Here is a 22,401-nt window from a genome sequence, read left to right on the forward strand (position 1 = left end):
CACTGTGCTTAGATGTTCTCTCCCAGCAGCAGGGAAACAAGTGAGACACGTAACGGGGAACAAAGATGCTGTCATTCCTAGGTGATGCTGTCTTACAGCCTAAGACAGTCCTCTGAAAACGGCTTACTCTGTTCCATGGGTGATTGGGCCAGTGCATGCTTGGAATATGTAAAGAACCAGTGCATGCTACCACCAAGAAAACTTGGCCTGATTTCCTTGGAAGAGAAAGTTCCTTTCCCCAATCTGACTTCAGTCATGATGCAAAAGAAATAGTCAGTCTACAGCTTCCTGGGAGATGAATGTGCAGGAGTAGCCAGCTGCAAACTGTGGGGTGATCTTGGCCCTACCAGAAGAAACAGTAACTGAGACAGACAGTATATTCAGGCATGGAATTCCTCTGGTGAGAAGACCACTTTGACTGCCTTTGTGGGCAACAAGCACTGTAGCCATCTTGGAGTGGCCCAGGGTCTCATCTGCTATGCTGATTCTGAGCCTTAGTAACAGAGGTGACACTGTCTGTAGGTGCCTTGGAACAACTCTCGAGCAATACTCCTCCACCCACAACCCACCCCCTGACTACACAGACCCCACCTTGTGGGCCACATACCTACTAGCCTTTCTGGAGGAATCGTGTCCCTTGTCACACTCAGCACTATGTTTTTGGGTCTCTGGACCTCGCCTAGCCAGCATTGCTTATGTCAGTTTTCTGTAGGTTGGCATAGAATTGTGTTTTCTTTGTTTTCAGTTAAAAAAAAAAAAAACCCTGTTGTTGACTGCTGTAAATGTTTGCTTTTTCCTTCTTATACCATGCTACTTATTCAAGTTTCTTAAGGCATATATAAGGAGTGAATTTGTTTTTGTGTTCGTTTAGCCTTTGGAGCTAAGCTCTGTGTATGTTCTTGATCTCACACAGGCTATGTACTTCCTGTGTGCTGTGGGTGCAATCCCTGGCCCTGACAAGTTGTGCCCTACGACCCTTTGTTCTGGAGAGGCATTTAAGGCCATCACCCTGCCTTTTTAGATGAGTGTTTCTCAAGTGTTCACCTGAGCACCCTGGTTTGGCTCTAGTACTTCTACTCCTTTCACTGTTGATCCGAGGATCCTGCCTGTGCTGGTCTCTGCATGGAGTCCATGCTTCTCCAGTGTCCAGGTTCTCCTTTGCTTTTCTGTTGCTGTGGTAACATAACCAAAAGCAACTTAGGGAGGAAGGAGTTTGTATCATTTTTCACTTTATGGTCTATCATCAAGAGAAGCCAAGGTAGGATCTCAAGGCAGGAACGAAAGCAGAGACCACAGGGGACCCTTGCTTGTTGACGTCCTTCCCTGACTTGCTTGTGTAGCTTTCTTATACAATTCAGGACCACCTCCTCTGGGTAACACTGTCCACACTGGGCTGGGCCTATCTCCATTAATTAGCAATCAAGAAAATACCCTACAAACATTCCCAAAGACCATTTTGATGCAGATGGTTCCTCAGTTGAGGTTCTTTCTTCCCATATGTGTCAAAGAGACAATCAAGATTAGCCATAATAAGTCTATTCTTTGTCAACTGGACATATAACATTATCACTAAGATACCATAGCTTTTTCTTTTTTGTTTGTCCCAGGATCTCATATTGATTGTCAGAGTATAAAATACAGAATAAGTTTAAAGTTCCACGGTGTTTAAGAAGTTTCATTACTTAAAAGTTCAGTCTTGGGGTCTGGAGAGATGGCTCAGTGAGTCTCTTTAAAAGCCCAAAGTCTTAAATCTGGATTACTATAAAATTAAAGTTGAGCTAAATACTTTCTTGTTTCAAAAGAGAAGAACCAGGCTTTAAAACAGTCACACTTAAGGAAAACCAAAGTCCAGCAGTGTAGCTCTAAAATCTTGTAGTTCGGTGTCTGGAATCTGGAGCTCAGGCTCTTGTGGGTTCCAAAGAACTTGGGCATCTGCAAGTTGTGGGTTCAGGTTCTCCTTTGCTTGTGGGAACCTGTGGGTTCTTGGCTCTGCCCTCTGCAGCACACACAGCTTGTCTCATAGGCTAAGGCCAACTCCATTCCACACTTGCCACTGTCCTTGGTTATCTTCCCACAGACCTGGCATCTCCAGTTTCAGGTCTCTACTGTAACTGGGGTTGCACCTTCACCAATAGCTCCATTAGGAAGACTCCAATCCTGCCACAGATAGTAAACTTCCTCTATGACTGAATCTTGGGGTTTCCACTGTAACAGAGGCTGCACCTTCATCAGTGACCCCTCCCTTCCCTGCCCCTCCAGCCTAGCCTGTCTTTAGGAAGACTCCAACTCTGCTATGCTGTGCCAAGCCTCAGTTGTCCTTTATGGCCCTAACGTGCCTGAAAAAACAGTATCATGTGGGAGAGACTTCCACATTATATGCTAAATTCTGCTGCTAGCTTAATGTGCAGCCTTCATCCCTCCAGTGGACTGTGACCTGCGTGCTATCCTGATTCTGCGTGCTATCCTGAGGAAGTACTTGGAGGAAGGTTTTTACCTCCGTGATGCTGAGTCTCTTACTAATCACAGCTGACCAGCATCAGTTGTCTCAGGAAAACGGCTTTCAGTTCAGTGGATGCTGGTCTTGTTAATCACACCTGATTCTTCAGCTCCAACTGACCGGAAATCACAGGGTTTTTTCTTCCCTTTCCCTTCTCCCTGTCCCCCTCCCCTCTCCCTCCCTCTCCCTGTCCTTTCCCTTCTCTTGCCTCTCCCTTTCTCTCTCTCTCTCTCTTGAATATTTTTCCTCCATTAATATATTTAGTCACTTTATATCTCAATAGTAACTACCCCTTTTCTCCCAGCATCCCCCTTGCAAGCCACTCCCCCATGCCTCTTTCTCCAAGAAGGGGGAGTCCGCGCCACCTTCTCCCCCCGGGCCCCCCCCCCCCCCCCCGTTACCAACTACCCCCTAGCACATCATGTCACTGCAAGATATGCACATCCTCTCTATCTGAGGCTGGACAAGGCAGCCCAGTTAGGGAAACGGGAGCCACAGGCAGGCAACAGAAACAGATTCAGGGACAGCCACTGCTCCAGTTAGTCCAGCCCATGTATGCTCTTTGCTTGGTTGTTCAGTCTCTGGGAGCTCCCAAGAGTACAAATTAGTTGACTCTGTTGGTCTTCCTTGTGGAGTTCCTATCTCCTTTGGGACCCTTAATCCTTCCCCTAACTCTGTACAATGTTTGACTCCCCAAGCTCTGTACAATGTTTGACCATGGTGTCTGCATCTGTTTCAGTTGGCTGCTGAGTGGATGTTCTCAGAGGACAGTTATGCTAGATTCCTGTCTGCAAGTATAACAAAATATCATTATTAGTATCAGGTTCTTGCCCACAGGATGGTTCTCAAGTTGAGCCAGTCATTGGTTGATTATTCCCTCAGTCTTTGCCCCTGCAATTCTTGTAGGAAGGACAAATTTTTGGTCAAAGGTTTTGTGGATTGGTTAGTGTCCTTATCCCTCCACTGGGAATCCTGCCTGGCTACAGGAAGTCAGGCTCCATATCCCCTATTGCTAATGAAAAATATTACATAAACATTAAAAGCTTGTACTCCTTGCACTCAGGAGGTAGAGGCAGGTGGATCTCTGTGAGTGTGAAGCCAGTCTGGTCTACATAATGAGTTCCAAGACAGCCAGAGCTGTATACATATTAAGTCAGTCAGTCTCAGTCTGTCTCTCTCTCTCTCTCTCTCTCTCTCTCTCTCTCTCTCTTTCATAGCTACTAGGGACAGAAAAGGGCAGAGGCAGGCAGACCTCTGTGAGTTCAAGAGCAGCCTGGTTGTACATAGTTCCAGACCAACCAGAGCTATACGTAATGAAACTATCTCAAGAAGGAAGGAAGGAGAGAGGAAAGAAAATTTGAAAACTAAGAAAGCTGAGGATGTAGTTCAGTGGTAGAACGCTTGCTTAGCATGCACAAGGCCCTACATTTCACACACACTCTCTGTGTCTTGGTTTCATCTCGACTCGTGTCTTCTCTTCCTCCTCTTCTCCCCCCCCCCCTTTCTCTTTCTCTTTTTTCTTTTTCTCTTTTTCTCTCTCTGTACCAAAAAGGAAGGAAGGAAAAGAAAAGACCCAATGAAAAGACAAGCTGCCTAGCCTCCTGTGTATGTTCCTGGTCTGTGCCCTCTGAATTCCCTGCTAGCTTAGGTAGGAGAGGAGCATCTACTGGCATTCAGTGACAGAAAGGTCTTTACCTCTCTGGGACCACAGCTGGGCAAACCCTGAGCACTCTGGACCATGGGTTGACTCTAGCTCTGAGCAATTACTTGGGGGAATTGTCCCTAATCTAGATCTCTAATGCAAGTCTGGCTATGTGTTCCCCAAATACTTTGCTGTTTGAAATTCCCTGGGTTATTTCTGCTCCAGCAGTCTGGCATCCTGGAGAGGCATTTCACTCTGGAACATAACTGCTAGTCCATCACGACTGATGGATCCTTCCTGTTCTCTCTATCTGCACTCCTTTTCTCTCCCCTCTCCTCCACCCCTGGTCCCTACCTTCAACCCCCATTCTGGGAACTCAAACTCCACCTCTCTCTATTCCCTCCAATAATTGGATGTCACCAGTTTTATTTAGCCAGTAGTTTAAAATTGGGAGGTGAGGGTTACACAATAAAGACAGGTATATGTGAGGATCTGCTCGTCTTGGAGCAGCCAGATCTTGGGGTACAGACTTTAGTAATGGAATGCCAGCATCACCAGACCAACCCCCTATAGTCATTTCCTTAAATGATATCTGAGAAAGTTTTTTTGTCTTGAGCTAAGGCTAATCTTCAGTTTCAGGCCCCCATGGTGTTTTTAGCTTCAGTGAATGTGTTTGCTGTTTTTAGAAGTTACGTTGTGTTTTTATGCCTATATAATGTTTTTTACTCAGTAACTTATGTTTAATTTTTACCTTTGTATCTACTGGGAACTTATGATACACATCTTGGTGAATTTCCTTTTTAATTCTTGTACCTGAATTTTGAGAAGCTTGAATGAACCTGTTAGAGGAGGGGCTTTCTCTGCAGTCCTAAGATAAAGCTTTGTCTCTCTGAAGCAGATTCCCATTTGCATTGCCCTTGACCTGTCTGATTCAACACTTAACTCCACATGTAGGTTTCTACCCCACACCATTACTCTGGCCCTGAGCATTGGCACCCACAGAGCACCCTCGAGGTGTCAGGCCTTCTGGGTCAAGAGCACTCCTCTGATTCCTTCACACACCTTGCTCAGTACAGGACTTGTCTGGACAAGGGCAGCCATTTGAGAACATGAGGGGACTCAGTGCCCTTGGCAAACACAGATACATAACTCTCCGAATGACTACTAGTTAAGACGATGAAAATGGGCAGTCTAGTGTGTTTCTAAGCTTTACAAAGACTTTGAGGAGGTTTTCAAGAAGGTGTAAAATAACTGTGGTAAAACTTTTTGTACAGTGTTGTTCTGCAGACCAGTACTCATAGATGTAGGAGCTAGTGCTCATCCAGGAAAAGTCTGAGAGTAGCAGTCCTGACCTCTTACCTTTTCTCTTCTAGGTAAGCATCTGTCTGGAATGCAACAGCAGCAAACTACGTGGCCTCAAGCGGAAGTGGATCAGATGCTCAGCCCAAGCAACTGTGCTGCACCTGAAAAAATTTATTGCCAAGAAGCTTAACCTCTCCTCCTTCAATGAGGTAGCCATCAGCCAAAGAGCTGGGGTAGATCATTCTTGCCTGTCTTGTTTATTAAAATGACAGCACACACACACACACACACACACACATACACATACACCTACACACCTTCTTTTTAACAGCCTTGTTCAAGGGTTGTTTTCTTTTTTAATTTTTAATTAACGTGTGTGTGTAAATGTGCAGTGATGCTTGCATGAAGATCAGAAGACAGCTTGCAAAAGTCAGTAGTCTCCCTCCACTGTGAGGATCCTGGCCATTAAGCTCAAAGGTTGGCAGGCTTGGTAACAAAGGACTCACTGAGCCATCTTGCTGGCCCCTTGTTTGGAAATTTGTTTATATATATATATATATGTATATATATATCATATATATATATATACATATCATATATATGTTCATATATATATGAATGTTTTACCCACATGTATGTATACCATGTGCATACCAGGTGCCTATAGAGGTCAAAAGAGAGCATCAGGTCCCCTGGAACTGAAGTTACAGACACTTTGTTAGGCACCATGTGGGTGTAGGGTTAGGTGCTCCTGATCAATCACTAAGCCATCCTTCTAGTCCCAGAAACGTGTGTTTAAATTTAATAATGAGTGGGTGGGTGAGTGAGAGATGGATGTGACACTTAGAGGTTAAATTAATAACTGAAAATAAAGTAAGCCAGAGACCCATAGCTTATTGTTGGGGCTCGAGGCACAGACTTATGAGTACATGTGTTCAGAAATTCAGACTGTGTAGCATTTGGTCAAAACATAAGCAGGAGCTGATCCTGCTAAATCAAGGAAGGGTCAGCGATTTGAAGTGTTGCCTCAAAAGAGTTCTGAGGCTTTCTGGAAAAGGACTTGTTAAAACAAGACAAAGCCGGGCGGTGGTGGAGCACGCCTTTAATCCCAGCACTCCGGAGGCAGAGGCAGGCGGATTTCTGAGTTCGAGGCCAACCTGGTCTACAAAGTGAGTTCCAGGACAGCCAGGGCTACACAGAGAAATCCTGTCTCGAAAAACCGAAAAACAAAACCAAAATCAAGAGAAGCGCCAGTATGTTGCGGCAGGTGCATGTGAGTGGTGGTTGGCATAGTTTGGAGAGTAGCATACAAAGCTGTGTTAGCCATGGAACCAGTATCCCAGCTGGAGCCGATGGGATGACCCACTGGAAGAGGGTCTTGGCAGATTGTAACATCTCAGATTGTCTGCCAAACCTAAGCCCAGTGAGAAGAATCTTGTATTAGTATGCAATAGAGGAAAATTTTAGATATAGATTTGGGGGAAGCTGGATAAGAAATAACAGAAGCAGAGATTGGAGTGATCTAGTCGCAAGCACCAGGAAATCATGGGGCAAGAGGATCTTGTTATAGTCGGTATCCTCCAGATCCATGTGCTGAAAACTCCATTTCAGCCCAATGGTACTGGGAGGCAGAACCTTGGGGAAACGTTTAAATCATGACCTGTACCTGAGAATCTCTCTTCTGCTCTTACAACGTGCAATGACAACAAGTACCTACACTATGACCAGACTTCCAGCCTATAGCACATACTAACTGTTAGATCAGTTATATTAACTATTAGTTCACTCATATTAATATATGTTAATGTTTTATGTTAACTGTTCATTGGTCGCCCCATCTATGCGATTTGATTATAGCCACACTGCAAGACATTCCTGGCAGTCCTGCCACAGTGCTCTCTCAGAGCTGTGTATCAGACCCAGGTCAAGGGGCCCATGCTCAGCCCTGAGCCAACCACACAAGTGGCTGGGGAGGAGGTGGAAGACACAGAACGAAGACATGACTTTATACTAGCTACCAGCATCCCACAGGAAAAAGCAAGTCTGGATTTTGTTTATTTGGGAAATAAGGTAGAGGGGGAGATGGGAAGGTCATTAGGAGCCTTGGATTGTGTGAAGGTATAGGTGTCCACCTTGACTTGAAGTGGCTTCTAGGCACTGTGCAGAGCTAGAGACATCAGGAAGTTCAAGGGGAGACTGCCTTCCACATGCAGGGACATTTCTCCATGGGGACCAACAAGAAATGTGGCATTTTCATTGCAGGTGGATCACACACTGCTCTCAGAGCTCTGCAGTCCCTATGTCTGTGACGTGTGGGAGCATTGTCATAGACACTGAACACTAAGGGCCAGTCCTGAGCTGCTGTAGCGTGAGGACATCATGCCTTGTTGGGAACAGTAGCTTATAAGCAGCCTGTGTATCACACAGTAAACACCATTTGGTGAAGATGACAGCAGACTGTTGAGCTTTCACGGACCCAGAGGCTGATTTTCTACTCATCACTCTCTCAACAAGAAACACACTCTTGCATGGTTGTGAGAACATTTGTCCCCTGCCTAGGGAGATAATAAGACCACTGGAGTCATTACTTCACACACTCATGGAAATACAAATTTAAAGTAACAGTGAGACATCACCATGCACCTCCTCAAGCACTGTATAATGCCAGTGCTGGTCAGATGAGCTTGCAAGCACTAGGCTTCAGACAAGGAGACACAGAACCATGACTGGGTACAATTAGGAATAGGCCACTGTCAGGAAGATGACAGCCAGACCCCTCAGAGACTGAAGCACCGGAGACATAATTTACATGCTATAACAGTCTAGTCTCACTCGAGCACGTGCTGTGTAAGGTGAGGGGGAGGGAACCTTAGACTGCCGTGTAGTGAAGTCCATTAAATAAGTGAGAAAAAGTCTAAGGGCACATTTCCCCCACTGCATTAAGAACAGGATGGCCAGGGGTAAGAGATAGTGGGTGGGGTTGCACTGTGAAACCCAGGATGGTGTAGGTCAGCGAGTGTACAGTGTACATCAGTCCCTGCAGCTGTATGTAAAGAAAGCCCTGTATGCTCTGTGCAGATAAGGTCCTGTGTGCTATGCTGGACCAGGATGTGTTCTGTGTGTTAAGAGAAACTGTCTTGTGGCTTCTTTGTTGTGCCATCCCACATTTCTGTCTGGATAACCTGGAGTCATTGCTATGACTGGCCAGATTGTTGCTGATCGGCCCTTCAAGGGCCAGTAGATGAACACACAAACTTACTACTTAGGGAGGACAGGAAGTGGGGATCCAGGGAGGGGGCTCACACATAATGTCTCCAGAACTTCATTAGAGAAACCCAGAGCCAGGGTAGGGACAGGGCAGGTGTCAGTGATGCCCTGAGCAACCAGGTTAAGTCTCTTCAGACCACTGCAACACAGCTATGAAGTATGCTACGGCCTTTGACCTCTGAAGAGATTTTGGGTTTAACAGAAATGCTCTTTCTGTTATAATTTGTGCCTGCAGCTGGCTGATGCAGTTAGTGACTAAGCAGACAGCCTGTGTTCTCACGTGGCTGGGGAGGGACCTGTTTCAGAGTGTGGTCTGTATTATCACTACTAGCCTCAGGTGAAAGGCAGGCTGAGCGCACAGCTGATCAAAGCCTCTTCTCCCTGCAGCTGGACATTTTATGCAATGAGGAGATCCTGGGCAAGGACCACACGCTCAAGTTCGTGGTTGTTACAAGATGGAGATTCAAGGTGAGACTGGGTGGTTCTTTTGAATACCAGAGTTTTAGATAGACTCTTGATCATTACTTGCTGTGCATGTCTTTTATTTGCAGACATTGCTGTGGAACAGTTGTCTTTCTGGATCCACCCACCCAGCCAGGGTCTTTATCACCACTCCACTCAATCCCCTGAATCCAGGGGATCAGATGTGGTAGTTCCCACGGTTGAAACAAACTCTCAAACTTTAGGGTACTTTCTCTGTCAGGAAACCGGTGTGGCAGTCCCCTTCCAGGACTGCAAGGCAGCTCTTCTATCTCTAGCCATGCTGTTGTCTAGACGAAGGGGACACAGACAGCATGGCCAGCCAAAGACAAGGATGAGCAGTAGTTGGGGCTGATCAGGGCAAGGGTTGGAAGTGTAAGAGACTGCATAGGGGAAACCAGAGCTAGTGTAGTGGGCAGGAGGAACAAGTTCAGGCTCTGGCTACGTGGGCCCTGTAGTGAGCCCCAACACCACAGAGGTGACCACTGGGACCAATGATAGTTACTCCTTGCCATCCAGAACTGAATTCAGTTGTAGCATTGCCAGTCCAGTTGTGTGCCTGAGGTTTGAGTACACATTACGGGCTCCTTGCACCTCCCTCAGCCACCTTTGTTTTTGTCTTGCAGAAGGCACCCCTCCTGCTACACTACAGACCCAAGATGGACCTGCTGTAAGTTCAGCCAGACTCAGCCCACACCCAGCACTCTACATGGCAAAATGTGCTGTGGAATGTTGCCTCTGGGTGCCATGCGGACCAGATTTCTGAATAGAGAATATTTATAACTTTTGTATGAGAGAATCCACTCCCAACAAGACACTACCAGCACGCGTTTACAGAGGATGAAAACACTTCGCAGTTTGCTCGTCTCTGCTTCAGGTCCACAGGCCAGAGAAGAAGTGAAACATTAGCACGTCCCACACCGCGTCTGACACGCAGCACCTCTGCTTGCTTTCCAGGGCTTGAGAATCTTGAGTTTCAGTTTAGTTCATGGATTAGGTTTCATAATAAGCCTCAAAAATATTTGTACTTTAAGTCCTTTGTAAGTTATTGAAAGTCTTTTCATGGTAAATATTTATGTTGCTTTTAGCTTCCTGAAGACTTAAGAGATATATAAAATTTTAATTTAAAGTATACCCAAAGAGGCTTGCAGCAATGCTATGACTTAGCCATGGTGTTTAATTTCTAGGGTACTCAGAAGCCCATTCCCAAGGTTGAGTCTTAGACTGTGCATCCTGGGATGGTCTGTGTTGGTTGGGCAAGGCAAGAACCCTTCCATCACTCCCCAGTGTCATGTGGCTGTAATCTGGCTTCCCCAGTAAGGCAAACTAGAGGTGGTGTGGCCAGTGCAGCACTGGCTTGTTGGAAAGTTCTTGGAAAGACAGTTTTCCTTGGAGAGGCCATCACTGAAGCTCCTGCCTTTTCCATTCTGTTTTCCTTCTGCTGGAAAAATGTAGTGGTGGCTGTGTTTGTCACTTACCAACCAGCACATGCCATCCAGTGGGGAGACTTTATAAAGACACTTAGGAGGTAGCCTCTAGCCTCCATGTTCCTGGTAGATCATGGGGTTAACATGCGTTCTTTGGGTCTTTTTCATGAAAGGTAACTGAGTGACCTGCTCACTTGAGGAAACAGCTCGCTTCAGCAGAAGTGGCTTTTTCAGTCATAGAGAGGATATTATTTGTTAACACACACACCTTTCTCACATACAGTTTATTGCTTTGTTAGGTTAGAGAATGAATAAGACACTAGCATATCCAACTTCATTCCCTCTTCAGGGGTATGAGGGCAAGAGTAAGGAGAAAGGGTCCTGACCTGGGGTCCCAGGGACCTCTCAGTCTGGGTGCCCTTCCAGGTCCAGTGAGAATTGTAGGATCCTATAATCCCAGCAGTACCTCTGCTCTTGGTGAGCATATGAGATCTTAGTGGATCCCTGGGGGTCAGGCTTTCTGAGTCTTCACCTTAGCAACTGGAATATTTTCTTGAGTTTGCTTTGACAGTTGGAATTGAGTTTATCAACACCCACTTTTTCTTCTACTTCCTCTTTCACGTACACAGTGTCAGAAGCAGCGATTAGTGTTGACTTAATGTTGGTAAGTAAGAAAAAAACATCCAAATTAACTCAATCTTTAATGTCTGACCTTCTAAAACAAAAGCAAGCTCTTTTTGTTTTGAATTAATCAAAATTCACCTCTCTATGTAAGCCAGTTTGGATTATTCAGTTTCCTGAGTTTGCTGTCCATTCAAATCATTTCTAGAGTTACTATACAAGGGTTTATGCGTAAATATTACCTTTCTACCTCAGAACACACGTGCTGCTGAAGCATTCTGCAAGACCGTGTTCTCACAATGCAGTTACATTAGAATTTAGGTATTTTCCCATGTGGTGAAATTAAACAGCTACAAACCTCCAAATTCAAGTAAAGTTAATTCACGGTTCAGATCAAACTTAGTATGGCTGTATAATCTCATGATATATATTTGTAACTTTGTAGCTACTTTTAGAATCACTTGACTTTGCTATGGTGCTAAGTTGATAGATCTAAGTATTCAGCGAGGTGGACATTGCAACCGATGTCCTAGCTGGGCGCCACTGCCCCAACAGCCCTGCTTCTGTCACCACGTTAACCTGTTAAACCTCAGCAGCAAAATACCTATTTTTCTAAGATTCCATCATCCGCCTGTGTGCACTGCAGACGGTTTCCTGATGCCCTTCTGCCCTTTGGTCTGACCTGTAGCCTTACCTCGCTCAGAGATGAAGCAGAGTGAGCTTGCGTCAGATGGAAGCTTCTGGGCGCCTTATTTCACTCCTGCCAAGCTCCACGTGACATCCAAGGCCGAATTTTATTTTTCCAGCATGAACACTAGGATCAGTTAGCGATTGGTCCTGTCAAGCTTTCTCAGCAGGCGGAGCTCCTGCGAAGTTGTTTTCATAGCTGCCGATGCTAGAAATCGGGTGCGGCCGGCGGCAGCTCTGAGACCAGCCTCCCAGCACGTGGTCTCGCTCAACACCATTTTCACAAAAATAGAAAACTCAGATAGAATATATAATATTGAATTTAAGATTTGGGGGGTTAAAAAAAGAAAACTTAACTTTATAAAATTATTTATTCTATTTTAAGCCTTCTATCATATTTTCCCATCCAATTGTTTGGTTTCCGTGGTCCAGCTTTATTTACAGGCATATAAGATAAAATTGTGAGATGTTTTGCAAGCTTCTTTTACTTTTTGTAGCCTTTGGTTTGTATGTTTTTATAGGGATGAAGAGGCATTTTTATGCTTTTGTGCAATAGGTTCCAACATGCGTTTATTAGTGTTTAAATTGTGATCTAGCATCTACTAAATTGAAAGGGAATATAGGTGGAATTTCAAAATCTGTGTGTTCAGCTATTTGGTTTTGCCTTTTTCACTGTTATTATAAGAATGCTGTTACCGGGATTATGTGCGTGCAAGAGTGAGTGTGTGTGTGTGTGTGTGTGTGTGTGTGTGTGTGTACTTTCTATCAATATCAAAAGATAAACAGCCAGGCAGGAAGTGATGAGGTTAGCACCATCTTAGGCTTGCATCTCTGTGGGTGCACCCAAGTCCTCGAGCTAAATCTGTGACTAAGCCACCCTGGGTGTTGGGGTTTCACTGTCCCCACCTGGTAGTGCTACCCTCCACTGGCCTGCAGCTCCTGACGCCTGCTCTGGCCATCAGAGACTTGGAGGCTGGTGTGTTTTGTTTCTAAGGGCATACAGGGTGGTGTATTACAGTGCTCTGAAATGTATCATTAGATTTAATGTTCCAGTAATGAGCCAACTGAGTTCTACTTTGTATATGGATATGTTCCTAAAACATTGAAAGTAAATTGAGTACAGATAACGAAATTCACACACACACACACACTTACACACACGCACACACACGTGTCTGTTTCCTCAGGAAATCATTTAAGCCCCAACACATCACATGTGACCTTAACATGAAAACAAAAGTTTTCTCTGCCTTGATATTAAATACACTAAATAAACTGAGATGCGTAGATTAGGAAATCACTTAATTGTACCACAGTTCTGCATATCTTGCATTCCTGCAGGCAGGGATTAGACCATGTTTCACACCCAGTGTTCCTGTTGTCATTTACTTCCATCCTAGAGCACATTTTGAGAAAGAACTAAGGTGTGCCTGTGAGATGGAACTGAGGTGTGCCTGTGTGTCACTTTAGCCAGTGACTCACACTCACTGTTTAGTTCCAGCTCTCTACTTGTGCCAGACACGGTTTTCCCAAGTGAAGGTAACATCGGGTTACGGACAGCAGTACCACCTGAGCTCTCACGTTGGAGTGCAGCCACAGCTAGCAACTGTCACGGTGTATGAAATGGTGCAGATACAGATTTTTTGACTGTTTAATTTGAAAGTTTACATTTTTTATGATTGCGTTAGTGTGTAATTTTTGTACCATCAGTGGCTAGTTTTTGTCTAAAATCTTTTTTGGAATATTGCTTAATGTTTTGATTTTATGATAGTGAAGCTTGTATTCAGTGTTTTGCCAATTAATATTATATGCTTGTAATAAAAGCAGAAGAAAAACTTAACTAAAAATCTCCCAGTCTGGCAATGTTTTACCTAAGGTATTTGTAAGAGTTTGACAGATAATGTGTTACAGAACATGATCAGCCCTCTCCAGCTTCCAGGCTCAGCCATCTGGGGATAGAAAGTATCCAGGAAAACAAATCAACCAACCAACCAAAATCCTCCAAACAAGGTTTTTTTTTTTTTTTTCTTTTTTTTTTTTCTGTTCGTAGTCCCAACTATAGAATAATAATTGCTTATATAGCATTTGCTTTGTTTTCATTGGTTTTGGTTTTTGAGATTGGGTCTCTGTGTAGTCTTGATATCCTGGAACTCACTTTGTAGACCAGACAAGCCTTAAACTCTAGATCTGCCTGACTCTGCCTCCTGAGTGCTGGGATTAAAGGTGTATGCCACCATGTTTGGCTATAGTGTATAATTTACTATAAGTCATCTAGAGTTAATGTCAAAGGATTCAGGAGGGGTGTACTATTAAAAAAAAAAAAGCTGTTGTATTAAAGGGGGCAGGCCTCACTCACTCGGGAACACATGCCCACTGTGTCACAGTTATACAAGAAGGCTGGAACCCTCTCGCTGTCCTGTGTGTAAAACTGATGGCCCGGGAAGTGGGTGGAGTGGAGGGGAGGTGCCTACTGGATAAACTCCCTTCATTACCCCATCCCCACTTAGCACTGGCGTTTCCTCTTAAGTTGATTTCTGGAAGCAGCCTCCCCCCACTCCCCTTTGTGGCTTAAAAGAATACCTGGACTTTCAGACAGGATAGCAGTAAATTCACAGTTACAGAAAGCCCACATTTCCCCAAGACAAAAGAAGTTGTTTCTCTTGAGGTCTTCCTGAAGTTTTGTCTGTTCTTGGGGCAGAGGCTGTGTGTGGCTCATGCTTTTGTTGTATGTAAGTATGTAGAAAAATCCACTGATTTCCATGCTGAATCCGGCAGGCATTTTCTGGATTTCCATGGAAACCTCTAACCCCTGGCTGAAGAGCAGGAGTGAGCAGGATAGCAAGTAGGTTGTGGAGTCCCAGAGTTCGTGAGAACTTTAGAAGATTTTGTTTTAAGCATGATTCAGGTTGTAGTGTTTTGATAAATAATATTTGCCAAGTTGAGAACTTCTTTCCTGTTACTGCTTATAAAAAAGTATGACCAGAAATTTGTACTATTAAGCAAAAAAAAAAAAAAAATTAACAATTTTGCTTTTATTTGAAGATTTAAAATGTACAGATTTATGTGAACTCCACTCTAATCAAGAGGCAGTGAGTACCTCAAGGAACTCTTTAATGCAAACCCACTGTTGTAGCTGGACTTTGGCTACTTTGTGGTTCTTCTTTCTTCCACCCTTTCACCTCACTAACACTAGATAGGAGAGGGAAAAGGATAAGGGGGGCGACTATATCATTATACTACTTCCTGCTGATTAGAGGTACTTCTTGGGGCAAGTTTGCTGTTTGCTGTCAGCATATTTAATTTCTTCTTTTTGTCTCTTCACACATGACTACTTGACAAACTGCAGCCAACAACATCTAGTCACCAACTGTCCAACCAACCAGCAGCTCCTATCCGGGCACTTAGATATCATCTGAAAAGTCCCCAGAAATCCATACATCACACACTGGAAGAAACTACCCGCAGCTGGCAATATCACAGCCCTGCTAGAGCACGAGGCAAATCATAGTCAGCTGCTGTGGGCAGTCTGAAGCAGCTCCATACTCCACACCTGAGATTAAAACAAAAACACATTCTTAAAATAGTTCTGTGTTTCTAAAGAAACCAAAGTTCTCACTGCACACTTACCACATCCTAGGTTATATTGTTGAGAAGTTATTAATAGAATTGTCCATATATAACCTTCACAATTGTATTGAGTATCTTTGAGATTCATCCTGTTGATTGCGTCAATACTCCTTGTTTAAATACTGAATATTATTTCCCTGTGTGAACACAACAGTTTACTTGTAACCTGATGATACATTTTATTTCAGTTGTTTTAATTGTTTTTAGGTTTATTTTATGTGTATGAGTGTTTTATTTGTATGTGTGTGAGGTGCCCACAGAGGCCAGAAGAAGGCACTGGATGCCCCTACAAGTGGAGTTGCTGAGAACTGAGCCTAGGTCTTCTGAAAGAGCAGCCAGTATTCTTCTTAACCACTGAGCCATTGCTCTCAGGCTTCCAGAGCATCATTTTTGCCCGTTTATCATATGGCTTTGTCTTGTATGCAATGTCTGAGTTACTTTTTTTGGGGAGGGAGCAAGTTGAGACTAGGTTTCACTAGGGTTAGAGTTAGGGTTAAGAGCCCTGGCTGTCCTAGAACTCTCTTTATAGACCAGGCTGGCCTTGAACTTGGAGATCTGCCTGCCTCTACCTCCCAAGTCCTGGGATTAAAGGCCTGTGCCACCACTGCCCGGTGAGTTACTTGTTTTCTTAACTACTGAGTTTTAAGAAATCTTTGCATTTTCTGAAGCCAGTTGGGTGAGTGATTTGCTAGTATTATTTTCTCCTCATCTCTACTTGTCTTCCCCCCACCCTTGACTTTTCTAATAGATCTTTCTCTAATAAAGTCACATTTATAAGAACATATTTCTTGGATTCCTCTGTGTGTTTTTTTAATGTCATGTCTAAGATCTCTGCCAAATGCCAAGTCACAAAAGTATCTGATTTATTCTAAATATCTTATAGCTTTATACTTGCTATTACTTTTTTTTTCTTCTTGGTTTTGGTTTTCAGAGACAGGGTTTCTCTGTGTAGCCCTGGCTGTCCTGGAACTCACTTTGTAGACCAGGCTGGCCTTGAACTCAGAAATCCGCCTGCCTCTGCCTCCCGAGTGCTGGGATTAAAGGCGTGGGCCCCCACGCCCGGCTTGCTATTACATTTTTACTTAATGGTGTGCGGTGTGAGGTCAAGGTCTAGCATCCTCTCTGGATGCCAGTTGTTGAGAAGACTGCCCTTTCTCACTACTTTGTATTACTGTGAAAGACCAATTGGCCTTGTGTGTACAAGTCTGTTTCTGACCTCTGACCTCTGACCTGCCTGTCCCTTGCTTACTGCTTCACTGCCTTAGCAATTGTTGCTCTAGAAGTGCTAATTGATTCTTCCAGCACCATAAAGCTGAACCCTCAGTCTGTTCTCATCATCATCATCATCTATTGTGTGTGAGAGAGAATACAGTGTATATTAGTCAGAAAGCTACTTGGAGGAGTCAGTTCTCTGTCATGGGTTCAGGGGATCAAATTCCAATCTTTGGGGTTGATAGCAAGAATCTTGCCAGAGTGTTCTTGCTTTGTTCTAAACTTAGGAGGAAAACATTTTCCTTAATTATTACATATTGATAGTTCATAGGACTGCACAGTGTAAACCAGCTAGGGGCGGGACCGATGGCTCAGTGTTTGAGATCTCTTTTGCTCTTGCAGAGTGCTAGAGTTCAATTCCTAACATATCGGGTGACTTACAACTGCCTGTAACTCTGGCTCCTAGGGATATAATGTTCTCCCTGTGGGTATACACATAGACAGATGGACACACACACTAATATGTATATAAAATAATGACTATATGATAATTTTTAAAATTGGAAATAATTTAAAATTACAAGTACAACATCAAGGCAGGTGAGTTGGCTCAGCTTAGTAAAGATGGTCACTTGCTACCAACCCTGACCACCTGAGTTTGATTCTTGAGCTCCGCAAAGTGAAAGGAAAGCAGTGACTTCCACATGCTATCCTCTGGCCTCCATATGTAGTGTGTGTGGTCCATGCACCCCACGAACATACATATATCACACACAATAAATAAATAAATGGTGTTTTAAAGCCCAACATGTCATTTATATTAGCAGTGAAGAGATGCATAGCTGTGTCTTGCAAAATGTTTACAAGATCCACACAAGGAAAAGTATAAACCTCGATGAAGCAATAAAGGAGCTAAGTAATGTACAGCTGCTCTAGGCTGATGGACAGGAAGGCACAATGCTGTCAGAATGTTCTTTCTACGTAGTCAGCAAACCTCAAACAGAATCCCAGCAAGTTTGATAATAGATACTGTGATCAGTAGATACTGTGATCAATAGATACTATGATCGTGCTGATTTCCAGCCTTAGAATCTGACATCTGTTACGTCTCAGCAAGTCCATATATCTGCATTGAGCTTGAGCTGGGCTATGGAATTATTTCTGATGTTTGGATAAAAGCCAGCATTCCTCAGGAGCTGCCTGCCAGCTACTTGTTCTCTCTGTGAGTTGCAGGTGTCCACCTCCTGCTCTCGAGTGCTCTCACCATGTTTTTTCTACTGTCTCCACTATTCTCCTCTGCCCTCCTTCCTGTTTCTGGCCATGTCCAGTCTGCTTCCTTTTTTCTCTGCTTTGGACTCTTCCAGGTGTCTCTGGATATTTTCTCTTTCTTTCCCCTAATGGAGTCATCATGGCAGCAGTTTCTTCATTGTGCCCCCTCACAGAGTCATCTAGGAGGCACACCTGGGAGAGTTTATTGAGCCTCTGGTTAGGTTAATTGAAGTGGGGAGACTCATCTTTAAAAGTGGACAGCGCCATTCACTAGGTAGGGGTCCTGGAGTAAATCCAACAGAGTACAAGTTCTCATCACTCTGCTTCCTGGTGGTGGGTGTGACACACCCGGCTGCTTCAGACTGTGGACACATTGACTCTCCCGTCATGATAGCTGTGCCTATGAACTGTAAACCAGAATAAACCCATTCTCCCATAAGTTACTTTTATCAGGATATTTTTTCACAATAATGAGAAACTAAGTCATACCAAACTGTCTGGGATGTATGGGCAAAGCCAAACATAGATAAAACTAAAGGAAGAACAACCTTGACTCCAGTATAGACCTGGGATTCAAACCTGGGACAAACTCTACACGGTCCTCCCATCTCTACAGTTAGATCAAAATAGAACATTTTCTCTGATCTAAAACACAAACCTCTGGACGATAACATAAGAGATTAAAATCTCGGTGTTCTTGGGTTGCTTCCTGGCAACCATGAGAGGAGCAGCTTCTGCCCCGTGCTTTTGCCTCCATGCTGTCCAACCTCATCTCAAGCCAAGAGTAATGGATCCAGACAGCATCCATTGGTTGAATTGGGCTGAAATTTCTGAAGCCATGAGCCAAATTAAACGCTCCTGTATTAAATCTGTTTCCCTCAGGTACTTTTAACATCAATGAAGGTCTCAAGTAAGACCAAATTTATTTGAAACTTTTAAAATTATTGAAAACTTGTATTTATGTAGGACTCTGAATACCTTTTATAGAATTTTCTTATAGTTGTAATAACCTGGGAATAACCACGATATTCTTAAAAGAATGAATGGCTAAGGACACTGCAGCCTTATCAAATAATATTATTCAGCAGTAAAAAGAAATGTAGTGCTGGAGAGCAAGCTTATGTTTAAGAACATTCCCTGTTCTTTCAGAGGGACCAAGTTCAGTTCCTATAAACCCAGAACCAGGGAATCCAAGGCCTTCTGGCCTCCACATCATTCACATACACATGGCATGTACACACACACAGAGGAGGGGGTGGAGGGAGGGAGGGAGAGAGAGAGAGAGAGAGAGAGAGAGAGAGAGCACTGAATGTGTATTACTAGCTGAAAGAAGCCAATATGAAAGGCTATATACATGATTCCACCTTTATGATGGATAGTGGTGATGATTCCAAGTATGTCAATAGCTTATAAAGATGGGGGTGCATAGATGGTTGCCAGGGCCTTGAGAAAGGAGGGATAAACAGGAAAGCACATGCATGCACAGGCTTTGGGGCAATGAACTACTCTGTTACTCTCTGAATGCACGGACTAACACAAAAGTACATCCTGTGTAAATTAAGGACTTGCAGTCTCCTAACTGGCTCATTGTAAGTAGTGGAGGAAACCATGAGTGTATTGTTGACATGAGCATCAGCCATGACAAGGACCAAAGCTTTGGACCCATGAAAGATTGGCAAAGCTCTTACCCATATTTGGTTGGACTCAAAATTGGCAAAGCCTTCTTTCTGTGGTCTAAATACAGTTATTTACCAACTATTGATCACTAGCAACTGCAGCTTCCTCTTCCTAGATGTTTGCAGCCTGAGGTTGCTTGTCTACAGAGAATCCTAACAAGACTAGCTAACCCCTCTCCCTGTACTGTACATAATAAGCACAGGCAGGTGCTCAGATGAGGCTATACCAAAGTACACACAGCCCATTTACCCAGATTTTCTGTACAAGAGCTTTTGTTTTGTCTTGTGTTTGTTGTTGACCTGTCTTTTATACAAATCAGTTTGGCCTTCAACTTACAACAAATTTCCAGCCCCTGGCTCCCAAGTGCTGGCATTCACAGCAGATACTATATGCTCAGGACTTGGGTACGTTTTGAAGATCTATAAGGAGTCAGAATGGGAGCAGCACTCCAGCCTTAAGCTTAAGTCTGTATGTCTAAGTAACCCTTTGCCAATATTCTGGACTCATCATTTCCTGCTGTTCCAAAATAGTGATTCCATATGCAGAGATTCTGGCAGCTTCAAAGACATGTGCCCTGGGGTTTCACATGACATCTCTGTAACCCAGGCCTCAGTTCAGGCCTCTGTGGTTCCTGTTGCTATCACAGAGCTCGTGCCACCTTTACACAAACTTGCTGCAGTTCTTGTCTCCTAGCTTTCCTGCTTTTGACTCATCCAGGTGCTCATCACTTGGCTGTCACTGTTAGCTCCTGTGGTCCCCTCCCGATCAGAGTATTTGTGCAACTCTGAGCCCCAAGGTTGCAGTTACAGATACTAAGATCTCCTCTAGGTCATAGATTCCTTTATTCCTTCCCCAATTCCTCATTGTATTTGTATTGTGAATATTTAACTCTAGCACCTTCAAAGCTATGCCATGAGTCTGAGTTTTGGTTAAGAGTTCATCCCTGACATTTTTCAAAGGGCCAGATACAAAGTGGCCTGCAACGAATGACTTCTAGAGCTGCCAGAACACACTCAAGCAAGTCCAACCTCTCAATTTTGACTCAGTTTCTGCTCCAAAGTGGTAAAATTTTACTTTTTTATTAGTAATTTTTGTATGGATATGAGTGTTTGCCTACATGTGTATGTCGGCCACATGCATACTTGGTGCCCATAGAGTTCAGTAAAAGATATTAAATTTCCTGAAACTGGAGTCAGATGGTTGTGAGCCCCTATGTGGGTGCTGGGAACCAAACTTTGGTCCTGTGCAAGAGCAACAAGTGTGCTTAAGCACTAAGTCACCTCTCTAGGCACACACACAAATTTACTTTTTAAAGCCTTTGGGTAACACTTATGTTGACATCAAAGCCTTCTAACTCGGAAGGTTCCTTCTATAAATACCAGGTATGTCCCATGGATTTTCCATACCAGGATTCTGGATAGAGAATCTGACACCTCCATTTACCTTTGAGTTTTCTAAAATTAGATTTCTTTTTTCTGTAATTTCAAAGTGTTGGGGAAAGGAACCAACAGCAGAAGCCATATGTAAACATAAGATGGGTGTTGTAGGAGTCTTGAAAGATTAGTGAAGAACCCAGCCCTCTTATGTTGGTCTGAAATGTTAGTCAGGTCATGTCTGCCCAGTTAAAGCTCTCTCTCTCTCTCTCTCTCTCTCTCTCTCTCTCTCTCTCTCTCTCTCTCTCTCTCTCTCTCTCCTCCCATTCTGCATTCTGTGGATTAACACCTATAGCAATAGCTGCCTGGGAGGGTGGGGTGTGTGTGTCAAATCCTAAATGGGTGTCCAAATACAACACTAGGGAAGGGGCCTCTCTTGTCAGGAGACCTGAACGCTTTCCCTATGCCCTCCATCAGTGGGTAAGCCTGGAGTAAGATCACTGAGAATATCATGGTAGGATGCTTAAGGGCCATAAGGCTGCTTCCTTGAGGCCTGCAAAGATGCCTGCGCTTCTCCACCACCTGCGTCTCCAGTTACTCAGGTCCTATGCAATTAGTGAGCTCACAGCACAAAGCCTGGGTCCTAAGCCAGTGCGTGGAGAACCCACTGAAAGGGACTGCAGTGTGTCACAACCTCTCAGCAGAGGCTCAGAGTAATCACCATGGTAACTAGAACTTTGGATTTTACTGTATTAATGTCTTTTGTTATGTTCTGTTTCTCCAACCACTTTTCTCCGTATCTACATTTGACAGCTACCTGCATGCTTGTTTCTCTGGCTGCCTTGTTCAGTTTTTCCATTTTGCTTCATTCAGAATGAAGTTCCTACTTGTACTGTTTCAATTGTTCTTAACAAACAAAACAACAACAACAACAACAACAACAACAACAAAACCTGTCTCCCTGCAGCCATTTCCACCTCTTCTGGAAGGAGAGAAATTCAGAAAAAAAGAGCTGCCCCAACTGTCAGCATTAGATATTGAGTCACTGGGCAGGTCACAGGCCTTCTGTGGGAGGGTGTTAAGGCTCATACATGGACCCTGATGAAGGAAGGACAAATAAAACAGGTCTGGGTCACCCTGCTGGTCATGGGCCTTCACTGAATTTCAGCACCCAACTAATGACCTAAGATTGAAGCACAGCCAAACAGCATTCTCCATCCCTCTACCACACCCTTCTCAGATATTGGGGTGTTTTAAGTACCTGTGCAGTGCTGAACCTCTCCCCAGTTCTGTTCTCCAGAGCCTTGGGCTCACACCTTC

General features: G+C 44.0%; 1 protein-coding gene across 1 annotated transcript in view; it reads left to right on the top strand.

Moving 5' to 3' along the window:
* Pcgf3 (polycomb group ring finger 3) overlaps window positions 1–12,560 on the top strand; it is a 39,248-nt gene extending 26,688 nt beyond the window's left edge. Inside the window, exons 9-11 of the mRNA XM_021163328.2 lie at window positions 5,513–5,650; window positions 9,096–9,176; window positions 9,815–12,560. Coding sequence (XP_021018987.1) covers window positions 5,513–5,650; window positions 9,096–9,176; window positions 9,815–9,862 — 267 coding nt within the window. The 3' untranslated portion in view covers window positions 9,863–12,560. The remainder of the gene's footprint in view (window positions 1–5,512; window positions 5,651–9,095; window positions 9,177–9,814) is intronic.
* The last annotated feature ends 9,841 nt before the right edge of the window (window positions 12,561–22,401 follow it).

The sequence above is a fragment of the Mus caroli genome, unplaced genomic scaffold (assembly GCF_978045245.1).
Source record: "Mus caroli unplaced genomic scaffold, Mus_caroli_1 scaffold_4, whole genome shotgun sequence".
In the NCBI taxonomy this organism is placed as follows: domain Eukaryota; kingdom Metazoa; phylum Chordata; class Mammalia; order Rodentia; family Muridae; genus Mus; species Mus caroli.